At 55.3% G+C, this 20,414-nt stretch overlaps 1 protein-coding gene across 2 annotated transcripts in view; it reads right to left on the bottom strand.

Moving 5' to 3' along the window:
• The window catches only part of GRIK5 (glutamate ionotropic receptor kainate type subunit 5), a 48,741-nt gene that overhangs the window by 11,147 nt on the left and 17,180 nt on the right, over positions 1–20,414 (bottom strand). The window contains exons 12-15 of one of the 2 annotated variants that reach the window (XM_087870829.1): positions 17,606–17,809; positions 4,512–4,628; positions 4,228–4,337; positions 3,349–3,522 (exon numbers count right to left, since the gene is read on the bottom strand). In XM_087870829.1, coding sequence (XP_087726955.1) covers positions 3,349–3,522; positions 4,228–4,337; positions 4,512–4,628; positions 17,606–17,809 — 605 coding nt within the window. The remainder of the gene's footprint in view (positions 1–3,348; positions 3,523–4,227; positions 4,338–4,511; positions 4,629–17,605; positions 17,810–20,414) is intronic. The other variant, XM_045777081.2, reaches the window with a different exon arrangement.

The following is a 20,414-nucleotide window of genomic DNA, read 5'->3' as shown; positions in this document are numbered from 1 at the left end:
TGGTTATACCAGAAACCGAAGTTTCTAGGAACACAGCTCTTGTTCAGACTGAGGAACAACTGGATGTCGTGTTTGAAACTTTGCCAAGAACCCTTCACTGTTTGGAACTCAGGTCTCCGACAACAGCCCTGCTCACGGTTTCTGAATCACCAAACCAAGATTCTTAAAGAAGCTGTATTAGGAAATCGCCAAGCTCATGGTGATTTGTGTTTGTACAAACATACTCATTTACCAAGTATTTTAAAGCATCAAGTCTCAGGTGTCGACACGGTTCTATTAAATGGTCTCACTTCTCGTCATTCCCAATCCACCCGTTGTGAGTCGGTGCAGCTGTCTGACTCCTGATTTCTGTCTTCAGGGATAGCTCTGCCCAAACACTGAAGCACTGCTGTTGTATTATTCTACCATAGATCACTTCCCTTTCTCTCCCTTGTATTGCAGTCAGGGTGTATTACTGATTTGTTTTAAATCATGTGTAGGCAGGTGTGTAAGTAGATACATTACCCTTGAATTTCGTCAGGGTGGGAAAGCAGATGTTAGAAAATATTTGTCGTAAAATATTTGTCGTAAAACAAAGGTGCTGGGTCTGCAGGCACCAACACATCACCGGTGTGGAGGGAGGAGCTCACGTGAGAAAGGGCAAAGGGCAGTCACCACCCCCCTCCCGAGGTGCAAGGAAACAGGATCCAAAGAGGAAGGAGGGAACCAGAAGGCCACAACAGCCTGGAAGCCAAGAGTTTCTAGAAGGAGGGTGGCTAATAACACATACTGGACGTATCCATAGAGGGGTCCCATGTGGCCCTGGTGGAGCGGGGGGAGGGGGAGCCAGGCTGTGGACTAGATCTGAGGTTGCTGGGAGGACTCTGAGGACGGGAGGACCTCAGGAGGAGTTGAGGACAATGGCAAAACAGTGGCTGAAGGCATGGCCTAGGAGCCTACCTGAGGTCTGAGGTGGACGGACCAGAAAGCAGGCAGGGATCAGAGAGCAGGAAAGAGGAAGGTGCAAAGACCACGTTGCGAGAGTGGCCAAGAGCGGGCCCGGGGAAGAGGGGGCTGCAGTCGCACAGAGCCTCAAAAGCACAGACACAGAGGTGGGGCTGTCCGGAATGACGCCAAGCCCTTGGGTCCAGCTCTGGGCTGTGGCTCCAAGGACCCTGAAGACGAAGGGCCCAGGAGGCGGGTCAGCCCCCGTTGGCAGCCAAGTCCCCTAGGCTAGTGGCATTGCACTGCTGTGTCATCGTGCTGGGGTCCCAGTCAGAGACTAAGAAACATCTGCTGAGACAGCCACTGACCGAGCGAATGTGTGGGAGGACGGAGGGTGAAGAGGAGAGTGAGCTTGGGGTCCAGGTCTCCAGTGGGGAGGGGGCGGGTGTGTCTGGGGGCTTCCAGGGTGACGGTGGTGGATACAGGCACAGAACGCCTGGCTGAGGAAGGGGTCCCTGACCAAGGAGCAGAAGAGATGGCCTGCAGAGAGGAAGTCAGCCGGTCCGCCACCGACCTGAGGACTCGGCCAGATTTGTCACAGTGGGGCCGTGTGCCTCCTCTAGCCTATCTGGAATGCTCTTCCCTCTCCTGGGCATGGATGCCTCTGTCTTAGCCTTTAGGACTCCGCCTAGATGTCACCTCCTCAAGAGGCTTCCCTGAGCGTCCACATCCCCTACTGTTCTCTCTCACGTGCCCTGTTTGCTTTAATATCAAGGTTTGTGCGCATCGGATACATGGTTACACTGACGGTGTCCGTAAGTTGCAACTGGGGTATGTGGTAGGCGGAAGAAGGACCCCCGCCCCCAGAGATGTCTCCATGCAAAGCCCTGAACTCATGAGTATGTCCCCTTATGGGGTCAAAGAGCCTTTGCAGATTTGACAAAGTTAAGGAATTTGAGATGGGGAGATTATTCCGGATTATCTGGGGGGGCCCGGTGATATCATAAGGGTCCTTCTAAGTGGAAAGAGGCGATCAGAGCTAGAGACGGAGCTAGGAAGATGCTATGCTGCTGGCTTTGAAGACAGAGAAAGCAGCCATAAGCCGAGGAAGGCAGGTGGCTTCTAGATGCTAGAAAAGTCAGGCAAACAGATCCTCCCCTAAAGCCTCCCGAAGGAGCCAGCCCTGCCCACACCTGGACTTGAGCCCGGTGAGATTTCGGCTTTCTGACCTCCAGACCCATAAGAGAGCACATTTATGTTGTTCTAAGCCACTAAACCTGTCTAACTTGTTGCAGCAGCAATAGGAAACTAGTACAGGCTACGGGACGCTTGGAACAATGCCAGTCCTAAGATGTTAAGAAAACGTCATCAAGACTCAAAAGGGGCAAAGCCAGTGGGCCCAGCGAACTGTCAACGACTCGCTATATGGCAGTTAGTCCCACTTAGCAGGGAGAGCAAAACCTGCCACCCACTCAACGTTCATCTTGAATGAGTTTTGAATTAGACTCTGTCTTTGGGCTTTATTTATTCTCGGGATCAAATAGGATGTTTCTGTGTTTCTTTGTTTAGCTCTTTATAATCGGCTCCTCTGCCTCTTGAGGCTGGATTCTTCACCTGAGTGCCTGGCACCAGGAGGGGTTCATGAAGCATCTGCTGCATGGCTGTTGAGGCATGAATTCTCAGTGACAGGGATGAGGTGAGGAAGAAATGCTCTTTAAGGAGGGCCTGGGGAGCACAGCGGGGCTGGAGCGAGTGGCCTGGGGGAGTGCCTGGTCTCAGCGCTCTAATGTATGAACCCGGGAGAATGCCAACTCATCCCGCACTACCAGAGCCCCCGGATTTTCAAGAAGAGTGAGAAATCTGGATTTGTGAGTGAATTTGTCCAATTTTTAAATGCTGCTCATTCAAATTTTTTAAAAAGTGGTGGGCCAAACAGATATGAGTTGACGGTGTCTGCTCTCTGACACGTGGCTTCTTGGAGCTCGTCACAGGGATGAAGTAAGCTCTGTCCACATTACTGGGGTCCCCAAGGGACTTTGAGGGAGCAGGTGTCCCTGGACAGTGGAGGCTACCCCAGGTCTCCGTGACCGCCAGAGCACGTGTGAGCCAGCAACAGCTGCGTTTATGCGATTCCAATTATAATTCTCATGTCAGCAGAAGCACTTTTGTGTAACATCCCAACTGAATCCTTACAACCTGAAACATGGGTATTTTTATCCCCATTTTTCAGATGAACAGACTGAGGCACAAAGAGGGGATGTGGCCTACACAAGGTCACACAGCTAGCAGGGAGCAGAGCTGGGCCTCAGCTCTTCCCACCCCATTCCCTGTCACACAGCTAGCTGGTGGAGGGGGACCGGAATCCACCCAGGCCTCAGAAGGGGCCCTCCCCACTCAGGGTGGGACAGACAGAAGGCCACTCACCAGACTCCACTGACACAGCGCGTAGACAGTGCCCGGGGCATGATCTCCGAGCCTTGCTGCATGAAGCCCCCCACGGGGAACCAGAGGCTGTTGCCCAGCGTGTACTGGTTCTCCAGGATGTGGGGGCGCGCCCGCAAGCACGGGTGGGGGTTATACCACTCGTAGGGGCTCAGCCTGCAGAGAGACATGGGAGTGAGGGGTGGATGGAGCCAAGGTAGACAGAAAAAAGAGAAACGGAGGAAAGAGACAGAGACACCAGGATGAGAAGAGATGGGGGGGCAGTTAGAAAAAGGAGGGCAAAAAGAGACAGGGAGATGAACAGAAAGAGACGTACACAGAGAGAAGAGGTAGAAAGAAACACAGAGAGAGACAGAGGAAGAGAGACACACATACAGATAGAGAGACACACAGAAGAGGCAGAAAGAGGGGCGCCTGGGTGGCTCAGTCATTAAGCGTCTGCCTTCGGCTCAGGTCATGATCCCAGCGTTCTGGGATTGAGTCCTGCATCGGGCTCCCTGCTCAGTAGGAAACCTGCTTCTCCCTCTCCCTCCCCCCTGCTTGTGTTCCCTCTCTCGCTGCCTCCCTCTCTGTCAAATAAATAAATAAAATATTTAAAAAAGAAAAAAAAGAGGCAGAAAGAGATACACAGAGAGAGAAACAGAGGACGAGAGAGAGAGAATGGGAAGGGAAGAGGCCCAGAGACAGAACCACAGAGCAAAAGTCAGAGCCACAGAGTGAGACAGGGCATGCACACAGGGAGAGAGGGAGAAAGGAGGGCCGGGAACCTGAGGCCCAGCGTGCAGGTTGGGACAGAATGTGGGGGTCGGTCATGGACACCCTGGCCCATGCCTCTTCCCGGGTAGCAGGCAGTGGACTCACCTGGCGGCCAGGAATAGGACGCAGCTGACGGCCAGGTAGGCCAGAAGCATGAAGAGCCACACGGCAGGGGAGAAGGGGTCCAGGAAGGAGAAGTAGCCAGGCTTGCGGCCCTGCGGGGAGAGGGCATGAGGCCCGGAGCCACCCTGACCTGCGTGCATCCCTAGCCCCTGCCCCGCCAAGCGCCCTCGAGCCCAAGTGGACCATCAGGGTCCAGCCCACAGCCTCTGCTTCCCTTGGGAACACAGGTGTTGGCCCCACCACCAGCCCCTGCCCCACAGCCGTACCATGTGCACTCGGTAGAGAATGCTGATCCCCAGGGTCATGAAGGGTTTGGAGAAGTCGATGACCTTCTCCCGCTCGGCGGTGATGGTGAATGCAGCCACAGCCAGGTCCGCCTTCTGCTGGAGGGGAAGCAGGGCAGGGGCAGCGGGGTGGGCCAGGGAGACAGACGGGCAGTTAGGGAGACACACACAGACAGAGCCCCCGAGAGGTCAGCAAAGGGGCCAGAAGCCTGCACTGGCTCCAGAACGGCACCTTGGGCCCAGAATCGGATGCCCGTCATCTCACGTCTGCTGGGAGAGGCTCCTGTGGCCCCTTCCCTGCCCAGCCGCCCCTCCTCATCCCGTCAAGTTCATTGTGAAGGCCCTGCTTTATAAAACTCCCCCACAGGCCTGCATAACTCCCACATGTCCCGCCACCCAGGTCCTGGAGAAAGCCTGACGGGGGTGCTGAGATGCCAGGACGCTGACCCACTCCGGGCTCTCTTCAGGCCTTGGTTTCCCCTTCTGTCTTTATGGCTCACGACATGGAACATTTGCCATGCACTGACTCTGTGCCAGGCTCCACGCTAGCTAACACTTTCTATGGATTACCTTGAGTCTTCCTTCCAACAGCTCCCGGAGGGCCACTACTAGCCCCGTTTTATAGATGGAGAAACTGAGTCTCGGAGAGGCAAAGGCACTCGTCAGTAAAGACAGGAGCTGGGGGACCTTAACGCAGAGATGGGACCTCGACTGTCCTGCCACCGGCAGGCACCAGTGACCTTCGTGTGTACATAAAGTCACCCGCCCAGACACAAGACCGACACCCAGCCCAACCAACAGAAAGATCTCGGGGGGAGCTGCACGTGGTCTCAGGTGGGGGAGGAGTGCCTGGGGTCCAGGTCTGAGGTGGTGAGGGTGGGGGGCAGGTGGGGTGGGACAGGGAGAAGGGTTTGGGTTGGTGTCTGGCAGGCACACCCAGAATCCCTAATCCAAAAGGTTCATTTGGTTCTAGCTCAGGTGGACTTAGGTGGCCTTTAGCTGCTGGCCAGACAGAAGACTGGGAAAAAGCCAACACTTCACACACCCTTCCCGCCACACACGGCACACATGAGCACTGTATCGGGTCACATGTATGCCGCCACTGACTGGTGCCCACCACGCCACATCCACACACACACGTGCTAAGACACAGGCTGGCCCAGCGACGTACCAGCTGCACGGGCACAGGCAGACAGACTCATGCCCTCGACACAGCGTAGGGAGCAGCGGAGACACACGGGGGAGGGGCGTTCCCTCGAGGCACACACGGCCCTCACATGCGTACATACATGACGGAGCAGGTAGGAGAGGGCAGGGCGCTGGAAAGGGCCCGGTGCGGGAATGGGGAGCCCCGGCTCTGCCCTGGGTTCGCTGGGTGACCTCGGGCAGGGGCTTCCACGTCTCTGGGCCTCAGTTTGCTCATCTGCAAAATGGGGACGGGGGTTGGGCGAGATGTCTCACACAGCTCTCCTGGTCCTGGCATTGGGACCCGGCTCCCAGGAGACCCCTTCCAGGCATACTGACCATCCCCTAGGCCTCCACCAGACCCCAGAATTGACTCCAAGTTCAAGTAGAGACGACTCGTAGGATTGTAATAAGAGTAGAGGTCCTGGCTCACTGGCCTGGGAGACACACACTCACACGGAAGCGGCTGAGACAGAGGACACGAGGTAATACAGGTGTGGACAGAACTGGGGCACAGTTCAAACAGCTGCCATGGGGCAAGGGACACAGCACCAGCCCCAGTGTGGCCTGAGCGTAGAGAGTTGGCACAGCCCCAAAGCAGAATCCAGAGGCGGCAAGCTGCAGCAGGGGCCCAAAACATGGCTGGATTTGGGGCATACCCTTGGGAATTCCTGGATGGGGAGAGTAGGGAGCACCTTGCCCCTTCTCACATACTTGCCACTCTAATGACTAATATGTGAACTCCCGGGAAGGACGTCAGCGAATACAGGAATCCTATTACTTGGATGCACCCACGGGAAGTATGCCCCAGGAAGGCCCTCCATGGGGGCCCGAGTCTCCCCTTCAGAAAGCAGGAGGCAGCGGCTTCGCAGACGGCGCTCAGGAGGGCTCTGCTGGTCCCTAGGCCAGGGACCAGGAGCCCACTTCCTCCCCAAAGGACTCCCAGCTCCTTTCCGTTCCATCCTTTGCTCTGCTCGTTGGCCTCCTCACCTACTCTGGAGCTTCAGGCCAACACCTAGGCCAAACCCACTTCTTCCCTTTCCTGAAACCTCCACATCTCCTCTGGTAGCAAGGGCAGAGGTTCTGCTGCCAAAACACAACTCAGATCTGTCCACTTCTGTCCATGCCCCCATCCAGGCCCTGACCATCAGAGTCTCTTCCCTGACAACTGCATCAGCCACTTCAGCAGCCCCCCAGCCACCACTCAGAACCCCACGGTCCAAAGGGAAAGTCCCCTGCTTAAAACCCCTGGGTGGCTTTGCACTGCACCTACAACAAATCCCTTTCCTGGCCAAGAGGCCCTAGGGGATCTGAGACCCATCTGCCTGCTGGCCTCCCCTCATGCCCTTTCCACTCACCTATTCGGCTCCAGCAACAATGGCTGCCTTTTGCTCTTCAACATGGCAGGCTCATTCCCCACCTCAGGGCCTTTGCATGTGCTCCTCTGTAGCTCAGCCTCACATTTCGAGGCTTAGCTCACACTTCATTCCTTCAGCCCTCCCTACGGCGGCCTCCGGACCCCACTTACCCCACCCCAGGGTTGTCTCTCTCATATCACCCATTACCCTGTTTTATATCCTGCTTTGCAGTACTGGAGATGACCCTGTCTTTTGCTGATTAATGGATTAGCTTTCCTACTAACTAAATTACAAGTGCCTTGCGTATCTGGTTAGAGGTGAGTCCCAGAACCTACACAGGGGTTCCCAACAAACAATGCTGGATTTTGACCAAGCCTGGCCTCTCTGAACGGCCCCTAGGGCAGCCACCGTTCCCCACCTTACTCCTGGGCCTCCAGCCCCGTCTCACGCCAGCTGCTTTCTGGCCTCTGCATCACTGAATACTGCCCTTGCCTGAGGAGCCCCACTCTGCCCTGCAGAACTGTATCCCACGCACTCCTACAGCATCCCTTGCACCCCTCCCTCCTCTGCGGCGCCTTCTCTGGACACCCCCCCCACATGCTCCACACCCCTGGATCTACCACAGCTCTAGCTCAGTTTGGAAAACATCTGTGCGCTTCTCTGCCTCTGCAATGAAACTTGCAAAAGCAGGGCCAGCTGGACACATAGCGTCTCCTCTGCTGAAGAACCAGGAATGTCCCCCCTCCTCTGCGGGCCTCCCAGAATGTCCCGGACAGAGAAAGCTCTCCTTCCCTCTGCTTTATGGAACCTCGCATGGGTGCAGAGGCTCACCCCTACACAGCACATACCTCGTGGCCACCATTTCAGGGCTCCCCCCCGCCCCGTGCCCAGAGTAGCTCACGTAGTCCCCAGAGCAACCCTGTCAGAGGGACCATCCTGCCCACCATTTCACACGTGAAGAAACAGAGGCACAGTGATGGTAAGCACCTGGCTTCTAGCTGACCCGGGATTCAGAACCAGTTCCCCTCTAGGAGTTTCGCCTGCCCACTGTCCCCACCCTTCATGGCCGGGGGGCATCTGACGTCAGGGTCCAGGTGTGCGACTCCTCCCTGGTCCCTGGGAGCTCGGTAGATGGGTGCTTTGCAAATGACTAGAGTGAATGGGTCCTTGAACTTCTCGTCAACACACAGCAAACTCAGCCCTTACCCTGTCCCCTTAGTCGTCCCAGGCAGAAGCCTGGGGGGCATCCTTGACACCTCTCCACCCCTCACCGATTCTAGACTCAAGCTCTCCTGATTCTGCTCCCCAAACACCTCTGGAATCGATCACTTCCTCCATTTCACTGCCCCACTCCTGCCCTGATCACCGTGTCTCAGGACCGGAAACCTCAGGCAGTCGCCCGAGGGACCCCAGAAACTATAGCCTCGGGCACAGCAGCCCTGCTTAAACCTGGCAACAGCTCCCACTCTCCTTACACTGTCATCTGTACTCCTCACCCAGCCCCCTTAGGCCCTGCCCCACCCAGCCCCCACCCCACTGCCACATACTGAATGTTTATGTCCCCCCAACAAACTCATATGTTGAAATCTTAACCCTTAACATGATGGTGTTAGGAGGGGGGCCTTTGGGAGGTGAGGAGGTTGTGAGGGGGGAGACTCATGAATGGGATTAGTGCCCTTTTCCCATTCCATCCAGAAAGCTCCCTCGCCCCCACCACCATATTGAGGCACAGCAAGATGGCCGTCTATGAACCAGGAAGAGGCCCCCACCAGACACCAAATCTGCCAGCACCTTTATCTTGGACTTCTCAGCCTCCATAACTGTAAGAAATAAATTTCTGTTGTTCATAACCCCCCCAGTCTGTGGTATTCTGTTACAAAAGCACAGACTGAGACCCCCACCACCTTGCCCTGCATCCCCCCCATTGCAGTCTCTCTGTCCATTCTGTCTGTCCATCCACTCATTTACCTACTTGACAAATATTTGCGGAACACCCACCACTGACCAAGCACAGTTCTAGCTTTGGGAATCAAGAGGTGAAGATAAATATATAATGGCGGGTGGTGACAAGTGTCATGAAGAAAAACAAAGCAGGGCAAGGGGATCAAGACTGCTGGAAGACACTAGTCTGGACACACTCCCCACTGCAGGGAGGTCTTGGGTACAAATGTGAAGGAAGTGTGAAGCAAGGCCCGAGAAGAACTAGGGAGAAAATTCCAGGCTGACGGACAAGCACATACAGCCCCTGAGATGGGAAGGGACTTGCAGCGTCCAGGGTGGCTGGAACCCCCTGGGAGGGGTGGGAAACGCAGCAGAGCAGGGATCGCAGCCCTGCAGGGATGGGAAGGGGAGGCTGGATTCTACTCCAAGGGCAGTAGAGGACATCACATCGGAGGGTGTGAGCAGGGGGATGACATGATCTGGCCACCGTGAGAACAGACCACAGGGGCAAGAGTGAAAGCAGGGGTCTTCAGGACCAAATGAAGTCCATGGGAATACTTGGGCTGGGGAGGAGGGAATGGAGGTGGTGGTGGAGAGAGGTGGCCAGATTTGGATTTCATTCTGAAGGGAGGACAGACACATCCTTAAACCCTGCGAACTCCTTCTAAGATCCTCTTAGAGCCTTTGGAACTCTCCTTCCACCTCCTCCTCCTCACCCTGGATTTCCTAGCAGAGTCACCCATTTCTTACAGAAGATCTCCCTCCACAAGGGGATGCTGACATTTAATCTCTGGAATGAAATCAGGAAAAATCCAAATGATGAGCCTTCTGTAGAAATGATGGGGCAGGAAGGCTGTCTAAATACCGAAAAGCCGACCAACACCCGTGTGAGCATCCCCCAGCCCCAAACTCGCCCTCTATCCCAGCTCCCTGCAAACCACGGTTCTGCTTTGCCATCCGCGCCCTGTCAAACTCTGCCAGTAGGGGGCGCTAGCCGGACGCTGCAAGGCTGCAGGAAGGCGAAAGCTCGCCAGCCTGTCCCTGCAGCAGCGGATCGTCCTAGCGCAGCAGATGAATCCAGTTTGTGGCTTCCCTGCACTTGCAGAACTGGCCTCACTGAGCCCCTCAGGGAAACCAGTGCCAGCCAGTGAGCGCCTTCCTCTAAGTTTCCAGGAGTTTCAGCTCCTCTCACTGTTCCTTCCGAACCAGGGAAGCAGCCATTTCCTGCCTTGCACCTCCATGATAGCTGCGAGGGAGGGTGTGCGAACTGTAGCCCTCAGGCCAAGTCCAATGCCTGATTTTGTGAATAAAGTTTTATTGGAACACGCCCATGCCCATGTGTTTCGGTATCGCCTATGACTGCTTTCCATCCAACAACAGAGTTGGATGATGGTGACACTATGACCTGAAAGCCAAAAATACTTACTATCTGGCCCTTTACAGAAAAGGTTTGCTGATCCCTGCGTTGCAGTTCAACTTTTACCCTCTTTGTTACTGAGTTAACTTTATTCCTAGTAAGTAATTCTCTTCATTCATTCGGCATGCCTGTCTCCTGGCAGGACTCTGACTCATGCAGAAATGACAACAGCCAGCTCACAGGAGCACTCAGGCCATGTGGGCACTCGAGGCTCAGTCTCCGGGAGGGCCCAGCGACGAGCATTGTCTCAGTAGGAGACGAGTAAGCTGCAGAAGAGAGCGCAATCCGCGCCCAAACCCGAGTTCTGCGCTGTGAGTCGCCCCTGGGGGCCTATGTCCCCATCTGCCACCAGCACTCTGCATATCCCCGGATATGCTGGGTCATCGGGCCCAGGTGGCAGATAAGCTTGCACGCAGCTGGGGTTTGCTACAGAGCCTTCACGCGCTCCGGGCCTCCCTCGAAATGGAAAGCCGTGGGGGCTGTTTGGGAAGTGGATTGAAGCCGCTCACAACTTACATCCAAATCCCCGAGCCCCACCAAACGTCACACAGCCCCTCCTCAGACGCCTGTTTCAGCGCCGCAAGGCCCCTCATCTGAGTTTCTAAGTTTTCACCTTTCCAACTTCTTCCCCTGCCCCCTTAGGCCTCAGGGTGGTGGTTGCTTCCTGCAGCCCCTACCCCGTGATCCCTTACTTTGCTTTCTACTCTTTTAGTCATCTGGTTAACCACTTGACCTCTAGGTAACAATTCTTTGTATCAAAGTCGCTCTGTTCAAGTAGCTGATGTGATTCTGTGCAAGCAGCTGGTGCTATTTTTGTGTCCAGATTGGGCCCTGACCAATGGATGTCAGCAGCGGGTTTACTGCCAACCCCCTTAAATGTGACATTCTGCTCACGAGATCTGATCAGCGCAATGTTGTCAGGGTAGTGGACCCGCCTGCCCCCGGGTGCGCTGTCAAGATCAAGTTCTCTGTGGCCCAGGTGATGGCGGGAGACGAGGGAACGGATGTCGCCCTGAGGCGAGATGGCAGGCTTCTGGTGGGCCTCAGAAAGCCGGCTAGTGAGAACTGCCTTTGCCAGGTCAGTAGCTCACGCCAGTTGCCAAGGTCTGTGTTGACTTGCTCCAGTAAAGAGACTTCATTTGGGCCAGCGACTGCGCTTGGAGTTACCGCCTGATTCCATTTGCAATAATCCCCAGTCATTGTCCAAGATCCATCTGCCTTCTGCACAGACCGAACCGCCCCGGTGACAAGGGATGAGATCACTACCTCCGCTTCTTTCAAGCCGTTAATGGCAGCACTAATCTCTGCGATTCCCCCAAAGGATATAGAACTGTTTTCCGGTGACTATCCTGGGAAAGACAGGGAATTCTAGGAGCTTCTGCTTGCTTCTTTCACCGTAATGGCCCTGACCGCCGGTCAGCCAGCCGGCGTGGGATTCTGCTGGTGGCCACGCAGGTCTCTTCCAATTATACAAGTGGGACCTGGGAAAACTCAGGGTGGGTCTGTGGACCTGTCAGGTCCATTCTGAGTTGAACTTGGACTCAGACTCCGTCTATCGCCTGACCGCATAAGGCCCACTGCGGTCTGCCAGGCAAAACAGGAAAAATCAAAGTGATCAGCCATCTGTAAAAGTGACGGGGGGGGGGGGTGTCTCAATATCTAAAAGCCAACCAAAAACCCTCTGTGTGAGAAGGAGCCTGGACAGAAACCGCGGCAGCTTTTCTGGAAATCGGTTCGACCATCTATAACAAAAGCCATACAAAGGGTCCTCCTCTTTGACCTAGTCACTCTATTCAGAGAATCCGTCCTAATGGGCTGCCGTGCAGGCAAAGCTTTTGTGCATAAAGAGGTTTGCTTATGGTTGTTTATAACAGCACAAACAAATAAAAAATGCCTGGAAACAACTAAGTACAAAGCCACGCTTCGGTCAATTACAGTCTGTCCTCATGGGGATCAGTATGCAGCCAAGAAACGTTCTGTTTAGGTGGGAACAATAAGGTATTATTTTTACCCTTTGAGATCGGCAGAGGTTTTTTTAAAAAAAGATCGATAATACCGCTTGTTGGCAAGAGTGTGGGAAATGTGACATTCTCATGCACTTTTGGTGGGAATATAAATCGGCGGAACCTTTCTGAGCAGCTATTTGGCAATCTCTGCTTAAAAAGTATTCACAATCTCTGACCCGGCGCTTTGGTGGTTTGGAGTTTCTCCTTCGGGAATACGCCCAACAAACCCACAGGCCCGGTGGATGGTGGCATTGTCTACACCAGCAAACACGGGAAACCATCCGAACAGGGGATGAGTTAAATAATTCATCCTCAGCCGCACAATGAAATCCATATTTCTCCTCTTGAATCTCAGATCATCCCCTCCGGTGATCCATGCCCGGAGACAACGCTTGTTTCCCCAAACCCACCAAACTGCACCTCCCACGTTCTCCCCAGCCAGCCTCGCCACCCACCCAGCTGCTCAGGCCACGCCCTGCAGTCACCCCTGATTCCTCTCTCCCTCTTGAGCACCCCCGACACGGCCACCGCTCGAGTATAACCCTCTGAGCCCTTTGACGGGCTTCTAAAGGGAACACCCTGTTTCAACTCTTGCCCCAATACCGTGGTTTCTCGAGAGAGCAGTGAGAGTAATCACTTTCAAATGATTTAAAAATTAATCCAGGTCAGATGTCCGTACAGTAAAACACTGTTCAGCCCTAAAAAAAGAATGCGGTAACTGATCCACGCTACGACAGGGATGCACCTTGAACACGTGATGCGGAGCAAAGGAAGCCACACGCAGAAAGCCGCATATCGGATGATTCCATTTATAGGAACTATCTAGAATAAGTAAATCCATGGAGACGGAGAGACTGGTGGCAGCACATAGCAATCTGGTGGTTGCCAGGAGCTGGGGAAAAGGGGAATGGGAGCTGACTGCCTACTGGGTGCGGGGATTTCTTTGGGGGTCACGAAAATGTTTGAGCACGAGGCAGAGGCGATGGTTGCCCAACGTCGTGAATAGACGACCTGCCCCTGAACTATACGCTTTAAAATGGTTAATTTTATGTTATATGAATTTGACCTCAATAAAAAGAGAAAACAAATTAGATCACGGCACGTTCCCTGCCTGAACCCTTCCGCTGGCTTCACACACAGTGAAAATTACATCCCTGCTCCTTATCCTGCAAGGCCCCCCTGTGATCCAGGCTCCATTCTGGGACCTCGTACTCTCCCTCACCCGCCCCTCACCCCAAAACTCTGTGAGGGAGGTAATATCATCCCCATTCAAGAGGGGACACCGAGGCCAGAGAGGGGACCTGGCTTGCGGGGACCACAAGGGAACGCAGGCAACGGAAGCTGACCCTGCCTGACCCCTAAAGAGCTCATGACTGTTGTGGCCACAGTGGACGCGGCTCAGACCCTCCCTCGGGGTTGGCCGAGCATGCTGGTGGCTGATGGCTCTCAGTTCAGTGGGTGGAAGAGCCTCCCTGAGGACGGCCCCCTCCGATCACAGGTCGGTGGGGCGTATAAAGGCCTGCCCCCTCACCTCAGCTCCAGAGCTGCCTGGGGGACAGCTGAGGCCCAGTCCTGGCTGCATTGCAACTCTGCGCCTTCCTCTGTCCAGGCCTGCTCCTTCCCTCCTGCACAGGGCTGGTTTCTAACGGGGCCTCCTGCCTGCTAATCTCCATCTGCTTCCCTGGAACACCCTAAGATAGCTGCTTTGTCCTTGAGGGCGGGGCGGAGGGCACAGATTTTTATCCCAGGGGGTGGGGAAGTGCTCTGGCGACAGCATGTGAATGACAGGTCAGACCTCCACTGTAGAAGACCTTACTGCAGGACAACGCAGAATGGTGAGAGATGGGAGGTCAAGAGGTCGGTCCGGAGGCTGGGAGAGGGGCCGGGCGTGGGAGAGGGGCCGGGCCTGAATGCACGCCACGGCATGAGGACAGGGAGAAGGCCAATTCCAGCAGTGGCCACTGGGTGGAGTAAACGGACCATGATTCAAGACCGGCCTGGGGACCGGTGGGGTGACTGGGGAGATTCCGGTGCCCTGGGCTGGCTTCCATCTGGAAGTCACTCGTCAGCTCCAGGCCAGCCTGATGGAGGCCAGCCCTGGCTCTGCCAGTCACTAGCCATGTGGCCTGGACATGGTACCTTGGTGTCTCACTATTAGAGAAAACTGGGCTAATACCAGGCCCTCCTCGTGGGGTGGCGTGTTCATACAGTTCAGAACGCTTGGGCAAGGCTCTGGCACGGGGTGAGTGCATCATCCTGTTCACCCTGGCTACCCGAGTACCTACTGGGGGTCTGGGAAGGGCTTTGGGTCAGACACACCTGGCTGCAGCCCTGCGGTGACTGGGGCAAGTCTCTTCGCCTCTGAGACCCGGGGCAGCAGTGGGAGGACAGAGATCGTCAGGACCTTTAAGTAACACTTGAAAAGCCTCTGGCATGTGGGGTGGTGTTGCCGCCGCTGGGAGGCCGTGGCGAGTACCCGCCTGAAGCTCCGTGTACTTGGCCATCCCACGGCAGGCAGGCAGCTGAGCCTCTGCAGGGCCAAGCCCCGCCCATCCTTCGCGCTCCCAGCCCGCTCCTCCTCCAGTGTTCTCTCCCTAAATGTCATCGCCCTCACCCAGCTGCCCGAGCAACTTGCAACGGAGAAGCTCGGTCCTTTCTCCCGTGTCCCCCGCCCCATCACCAAGCCCTGGCACTCTCAGCCTCCCCCTGTCTCCATCCTTGCTGTCCCCCTACCTCCCTGCAGGTCATCCTGCCCACCCCCCCGAACCCCACTGATTCTCTTTCCTCACTTGAGCCAACTTGACACCTTTGGGGCGTGTGCCATGAGCCCCCTGCTGACAGCCAAACTCTTTAACCCTCTCCATTAGAGCAAGGCCAGGCCTGGCTATTGTATCCCCAGGGTGTATACAGCAGGCCCTCAGTAAATGCTAGCCAGCTTGAGAACAGACAAACACATGAATGTATGCGTGTGCTGGCCGTGCCGGTAGAAATAACATTAATAAGAATGTGAATAGGGCACATGCTTACAGTACCCACTACCTGCCAGTCACCTGTTCTAAGCCCCAGGAATAACTCGTTTCATGCTCAAGATGGCGGTGTGTACTAGCCACTATTATGTCTCCAATTTTACTGTTGAAGACACAATGTCACAGAGGGGTTAAGGAACTCGCCCAAGGTCACACAGCTAGTATGCAGCAGAGCCAAGGTACAAACAGGACTCAGGATCACAATCATAGCAGCGCATCAGGAAAGCTCCGGCCTCTGGGCTGTGCTAGCCCCAGACACCATCCTGCCGAATCCTCCAAATCCTCCGTCCATGCTGCGGGGCAGGCCTGAGGCTCTTCCCCAAGGTCATGCTGCTGTAAAGAGGACTATTCCACTACTACTTCATTGATGAAGAAACTGGCATCCAATTTACGTGACTCTGGCTGGGGGCTACTCTCCTGCCGTCTGCCTATTTCCAGGGACCCTGACCAATGTTCTGAACCCACGTGACTGAGGACCAGGATGTGGAAGTCACAGGGAAGCGGGCCAGTCAGGTGGGTGCCAGCCCGCCAGCTCCCCATGCCCCCTGCCTTTTCGGATTCTGGCTTCAGGCCCTTGAAACCCACCCGGGACAGAAGCTTCAAATAGGCCCCAGCAGCGGGGGGGGGGGGGGGGGCGGTGGCCGTGCCTGGGGCCTGCTCATGGGGTGGGGTGGGAAAAGCCTAGCCACCAGGACCCCAAGGACACCCCCAGCCCTGCCCCCACCACAGCTATTCTGCTTTGTCTCAGCTTCTGAGGGTGCCTTCAATTGGGGGGGAAAAAGAGTTCTGCAGTCAAAACAGCCTTTGAAAATCAGTGCCCTAAGGAATAAATGCCCTTGTCATTCAAAGTGGCCTTCTCAAGTCTACCCTGGTGACATTCAGGGGCGTGGATGCAGTGAATTCTGGGATGGAAGAGACAGGAGGGTGAGGATCCTTGATGCCCTCAGCCAAGTCCAATGTCAAGGCTTCCCTGACTGTTGGTGGCCATAGGTCCCTGCTCTGCACACCTGCCCTGGCTGGCTGGGGCCTGTGTGTCTCCCATGGCACGGCCCTGCCTCCGGGCCCTTGCCTACATGGTTTCTCCTGCCTGGAATAAAAAGAGGGACTACATATTGAGATCCCCTGCCTCTGACAAGCATCATGGGTGGCACCGTCCCTGTTCCCTGAAACCCTCAGGACAGACCTGAGAGGCATCATTATCCCCATGCAAGGGAGGGAAAAAGAGAGGTGAAGGAAAGAGAAACAACTCACCTGAGCATTCAAACCCAGACTGGTCTGACTCCAAAATATTTTTTCCACACCACTCTCACCTCCCACACCTCTGCCTTTCTCCCTCCTCCCCTTCATCCACATCCCACCCACACTCAGGGCCCTTCCAGGGTACGTCACTCTCTCTCACCCTGACTCCCCTTCTATAAATGCCATTTCCTCTGCTCCGAACACATTCCCCTGCTCCCATACCCCCTTCACCTTGCTGACTCCTTCACACCCTCTGGGAATCTATTTGGGGGTCAATTCTCCTGGGAAGTCCTCCCTGGACCGGCTGGGTGAGGAGCCTCCTCTGGGTGCCTCCTCATAGCTCTGAGGGTGGTCTTGTGGTCATTTGCTTTCCAGCATCCTAAGGACACCCTAACCTTTTGAGAGCACGGTCCAGGTCCACTGTGTTCACCACTCTATCCTATGCCAGCATGGTGCAAGGCACACAGTAGGTGCTCAATAAACACCTTGTGAGTGAGTGGACTTGTGAGTCCAACAGGTAGCCTCGATGTCTGCAATGTGCCAGGCCCTCCTGGTGGGTGCTGGCCACAGGGCACAAGCAAGAGCCATCCTAGTCCTCCCGGCCCAGCCTTGCCTCCTGGAGGAAGCCTCTTTCCACCTCTACAGTCACTGTCCAATTCTAACTCCATGTCTTTTTCATCCACCCAAAAAATCCCTGAGTACCAGCTGAGCCAAGGGGATGCTAGGGGAGCACGTGTTAAAGCAAGACACAGGAGGTGAAGCATTGCCTGTCATCCGCCCGCCCCGTTGTTGGGCACCTGTAGTTATGCACCAGGCTGGTTGAAGCGCCACTGGCTGCTTGCCTGCCTGCCTCCCCACGCCCACCTGGGCCACGGCCCCTTCCCCAGACCCGGCCCAGCCGTACCCGGTTGATGAGCTCGCCGACCATGCCCGTCCAGGAGCCGTTGGGCTCGGGCGCCCCATACAGTCCATCCTCCACCAGCCGCAGGCGGTAGCGGAAGCGCAGGAGCTCGGCCAGCTCTCGCAGCATGTCCACGCAGAAGCCCTCGAAACGCTCATTCCCAGACAGGGCCTGGAAGTTCGGCCGGCGCATGACGTAGGGGTTCTCCTGGGAAGCAGCAGAGAGGCGAGGTCAGACACTGGACAGCTAGGGGCTGCCTGGGGAGCCCGGAGCCAGGGCCGTGACGCCAGACCAGGAATCCGCGTCCACGTGGGACAGAGTCACTGCATCCGCTCCTTGCCTACAGGTGCTCAGAGTGGGGAGGAGGCCGGCAGTCTCCGGATGCCACCGCTCCCCGCTCCCCCCCACCCCCCCCCCCCCCCCCCGATCGCAGGGAGCGGTTTTCATCTCCGCCAGCCAACCCAATGCTCTATTGTCTCAAACTCAAAATGCCTACCAGGGAGGCAAGTAAGCTAAGAGAGAATCACACTGGAAGGAGATTGTGCCGGATTGCAGCAGGGGCTTTCCAATTTCTGACCATGACCACAGTAAGAGATGTCTTACTTTGCAACGCAAGTCCTACGTGCCCACTTAAATAGACTTTGCTCCTCAAAAGTGTCCTTACCCTAGTGACTAAAGGCAGCAGACCCTGATTATGTTCAGTCCTGCTCTGGTTCACTTTTTTTTTTAAGTTTTTTTTTTAAAGATTTTATTTATTTATTTATTTGAGAGAGAGAGACAGCCAGCGAGAGAGGGAACACAAGCAGGGGGAGTGGGAGAGGAAGAAGCAGGCTCCCAGCAGAGAAGCCTCATGTGGGGCTCGATCCCAGAACGCTGAGATCACGCCCTGAGCTGAAGGCAGACGCTTAACGACTGAGCCACCCAGGTGTCCCTAAGATTTTATTTTTTAAGTAATCTCTACATCCAACACGGGGCTCGATCTCACAACCCCTAGATCAAGAGTCACATGTTCTACCGATGGAGCCAGCCAGGCGCCCCTCTACTTCACTTTTCCACATGAGCAGTAGCAACCCACTGAACTGAGTTGATGGTTAGCAAGGGATCACGGGGTCTGCCCCACCAGGACTGAGCGCCAGCCGACACCACTATGAGGGAAGCAGGCCTGAGATGCCAGAGGGCCCGACGTCAAGAATTCTGGAATCCTCGGCTGTTTTGCAAAATGTCCTGATGATAAAGGTTAACAACAATTCACATTCTAATACCAGTTCTGGTAATGCTTTGCAGGCTAAGCAAACACCTCAGACCCCACACAGGTTTGCTACCCTGATGCTTTTGTCTGAGCAAATCTTACCGACCCCCAAAGCACCAAGTGAGCACAAAAGCAGAGCAAACTGTGTCACGGGCTAGTACGACGAGGCATTATGAAGATGATGTCGAGAAAAGGGAATCTTAATCTTGACAGAGGTAGTGTCTAAACGGGTGTTCGCATAGTGTCACTTCGGACTGAGGAACAAAGGAAGTTAGGACTTAGGACACGGTGGGGAGGGCTCTGGCAGGAATATCCAGGATGGCGGCCGCACACTGAGTACCTGCTGAGTGCCAGCACCCCCCCCCCACCCCTCGAACGGATCCCTTTAACTCCTGGCCGGTGACCCTATACCAGAGGCGTTATCAGACTCGTTTTACACATGTGGAAACTGAGGCTCACGGAAGTCAAGTGAGGTGATTTGTTCCCCAGCGACAGGTACGGTGAGGCCGAGTCTCAGTATAGGCTCTGGATGTGTGGACCACACCAAGCCCCACAGCTGAGGGGTAGTGGGATGGAGGGAAGTCAGCGAGTGCTTCTCTCTCTCCACCAGGCTGCCTTTCCAAGCCCCAAACTGTGGAACGGGGAGTAGGAATGTGAAATGATGCTAATAATAGCATCAGTAGCTAGCATTTCTTGTAGGCTTGCTGTGTGACAGCTATTCTGTCAGCGTGGGAGGTCGGTATTATTACCCCTGTTTCAGAGATGAGGACACCGAGGTCCCAAGAAGTGAAGTTGTAAGTGGCTGAGATGGACAAGCTGGGCTGACTCCAAAGCTCTGCTCTGAAGCCCTGTGCTCGATGGAACTCAAGTGGGCAGAATCCAAGAGTGACACAGGAGAAGCCAGACAGATGGGGACCTAGGCCGGGTGTCAAAGCTGGATAATCAGAAATCAAGACTTCTCCAGACAGGCACCGGCGTTAGAGCTGGGAGGCTCTCCCCCCAAGCTCTCCCGACATACCGAGAAGGGAACCGAAGCTCAGGGAGGTCGAGGGTCTCGTCTGAGGCCACGCCGCAGAAGCAGGGCAATGGGGAGGGGAGATGGGTCAAAGCTGGGACTCCAAACCTGGTTGCGTGCACTGTGAAGGGGCATACTCCTCCCACCAAGGCCCAGCTGATCTCCAAATCCAAGGCTGAGGCACTTGGCTTGTGGGCTTCGATTCGAGGCCTCGGCATCGGGGTCTGAGCTTGCAGAGTCAGAGACAGGGACTGGGGCCCATGACCAGAACTCGAGCTCAGAGAATAATGATGTAGGACTCAACACAGAGCCCCAGACCATCGGAAGCAAGGGTCTGATGGAGCCTCTCCTCCGGGGTTTTCCAACTCGTTCAGAGAATCTTCTGTGGAAGCACCGCAGACAGACAGTGGGCTGGTGCGAAGTCTGACTCTAAGAACCCATCCCACAAATGGCCGTGCATCTGCACATGCCATGTACGCCCAACCGAATCAAGGCAGCACAGCTCCGAGCAGGAACAAAGACTGAGGCTGCCTAATTTGGGACAGGTT

This window comes from Ursus americanus, chromosome 21 (assembly GCF_024610735.1).
Source record: "Ursus americanus isolate L20-20 chromosome 21, mUrsAme1.1.p, whole genome shotgun sequence".
In the NCBI taxonomy this organism is placed as follows: domain Eukaryota; kingdom Metazoa; phylum Chordata; class Mammalia; order Carnivora; family Ursidae; genus Ursus; species Ursus americanus.
This window is presented reverse-complemented; position numbering and strand designations above follow the sequence as displayed.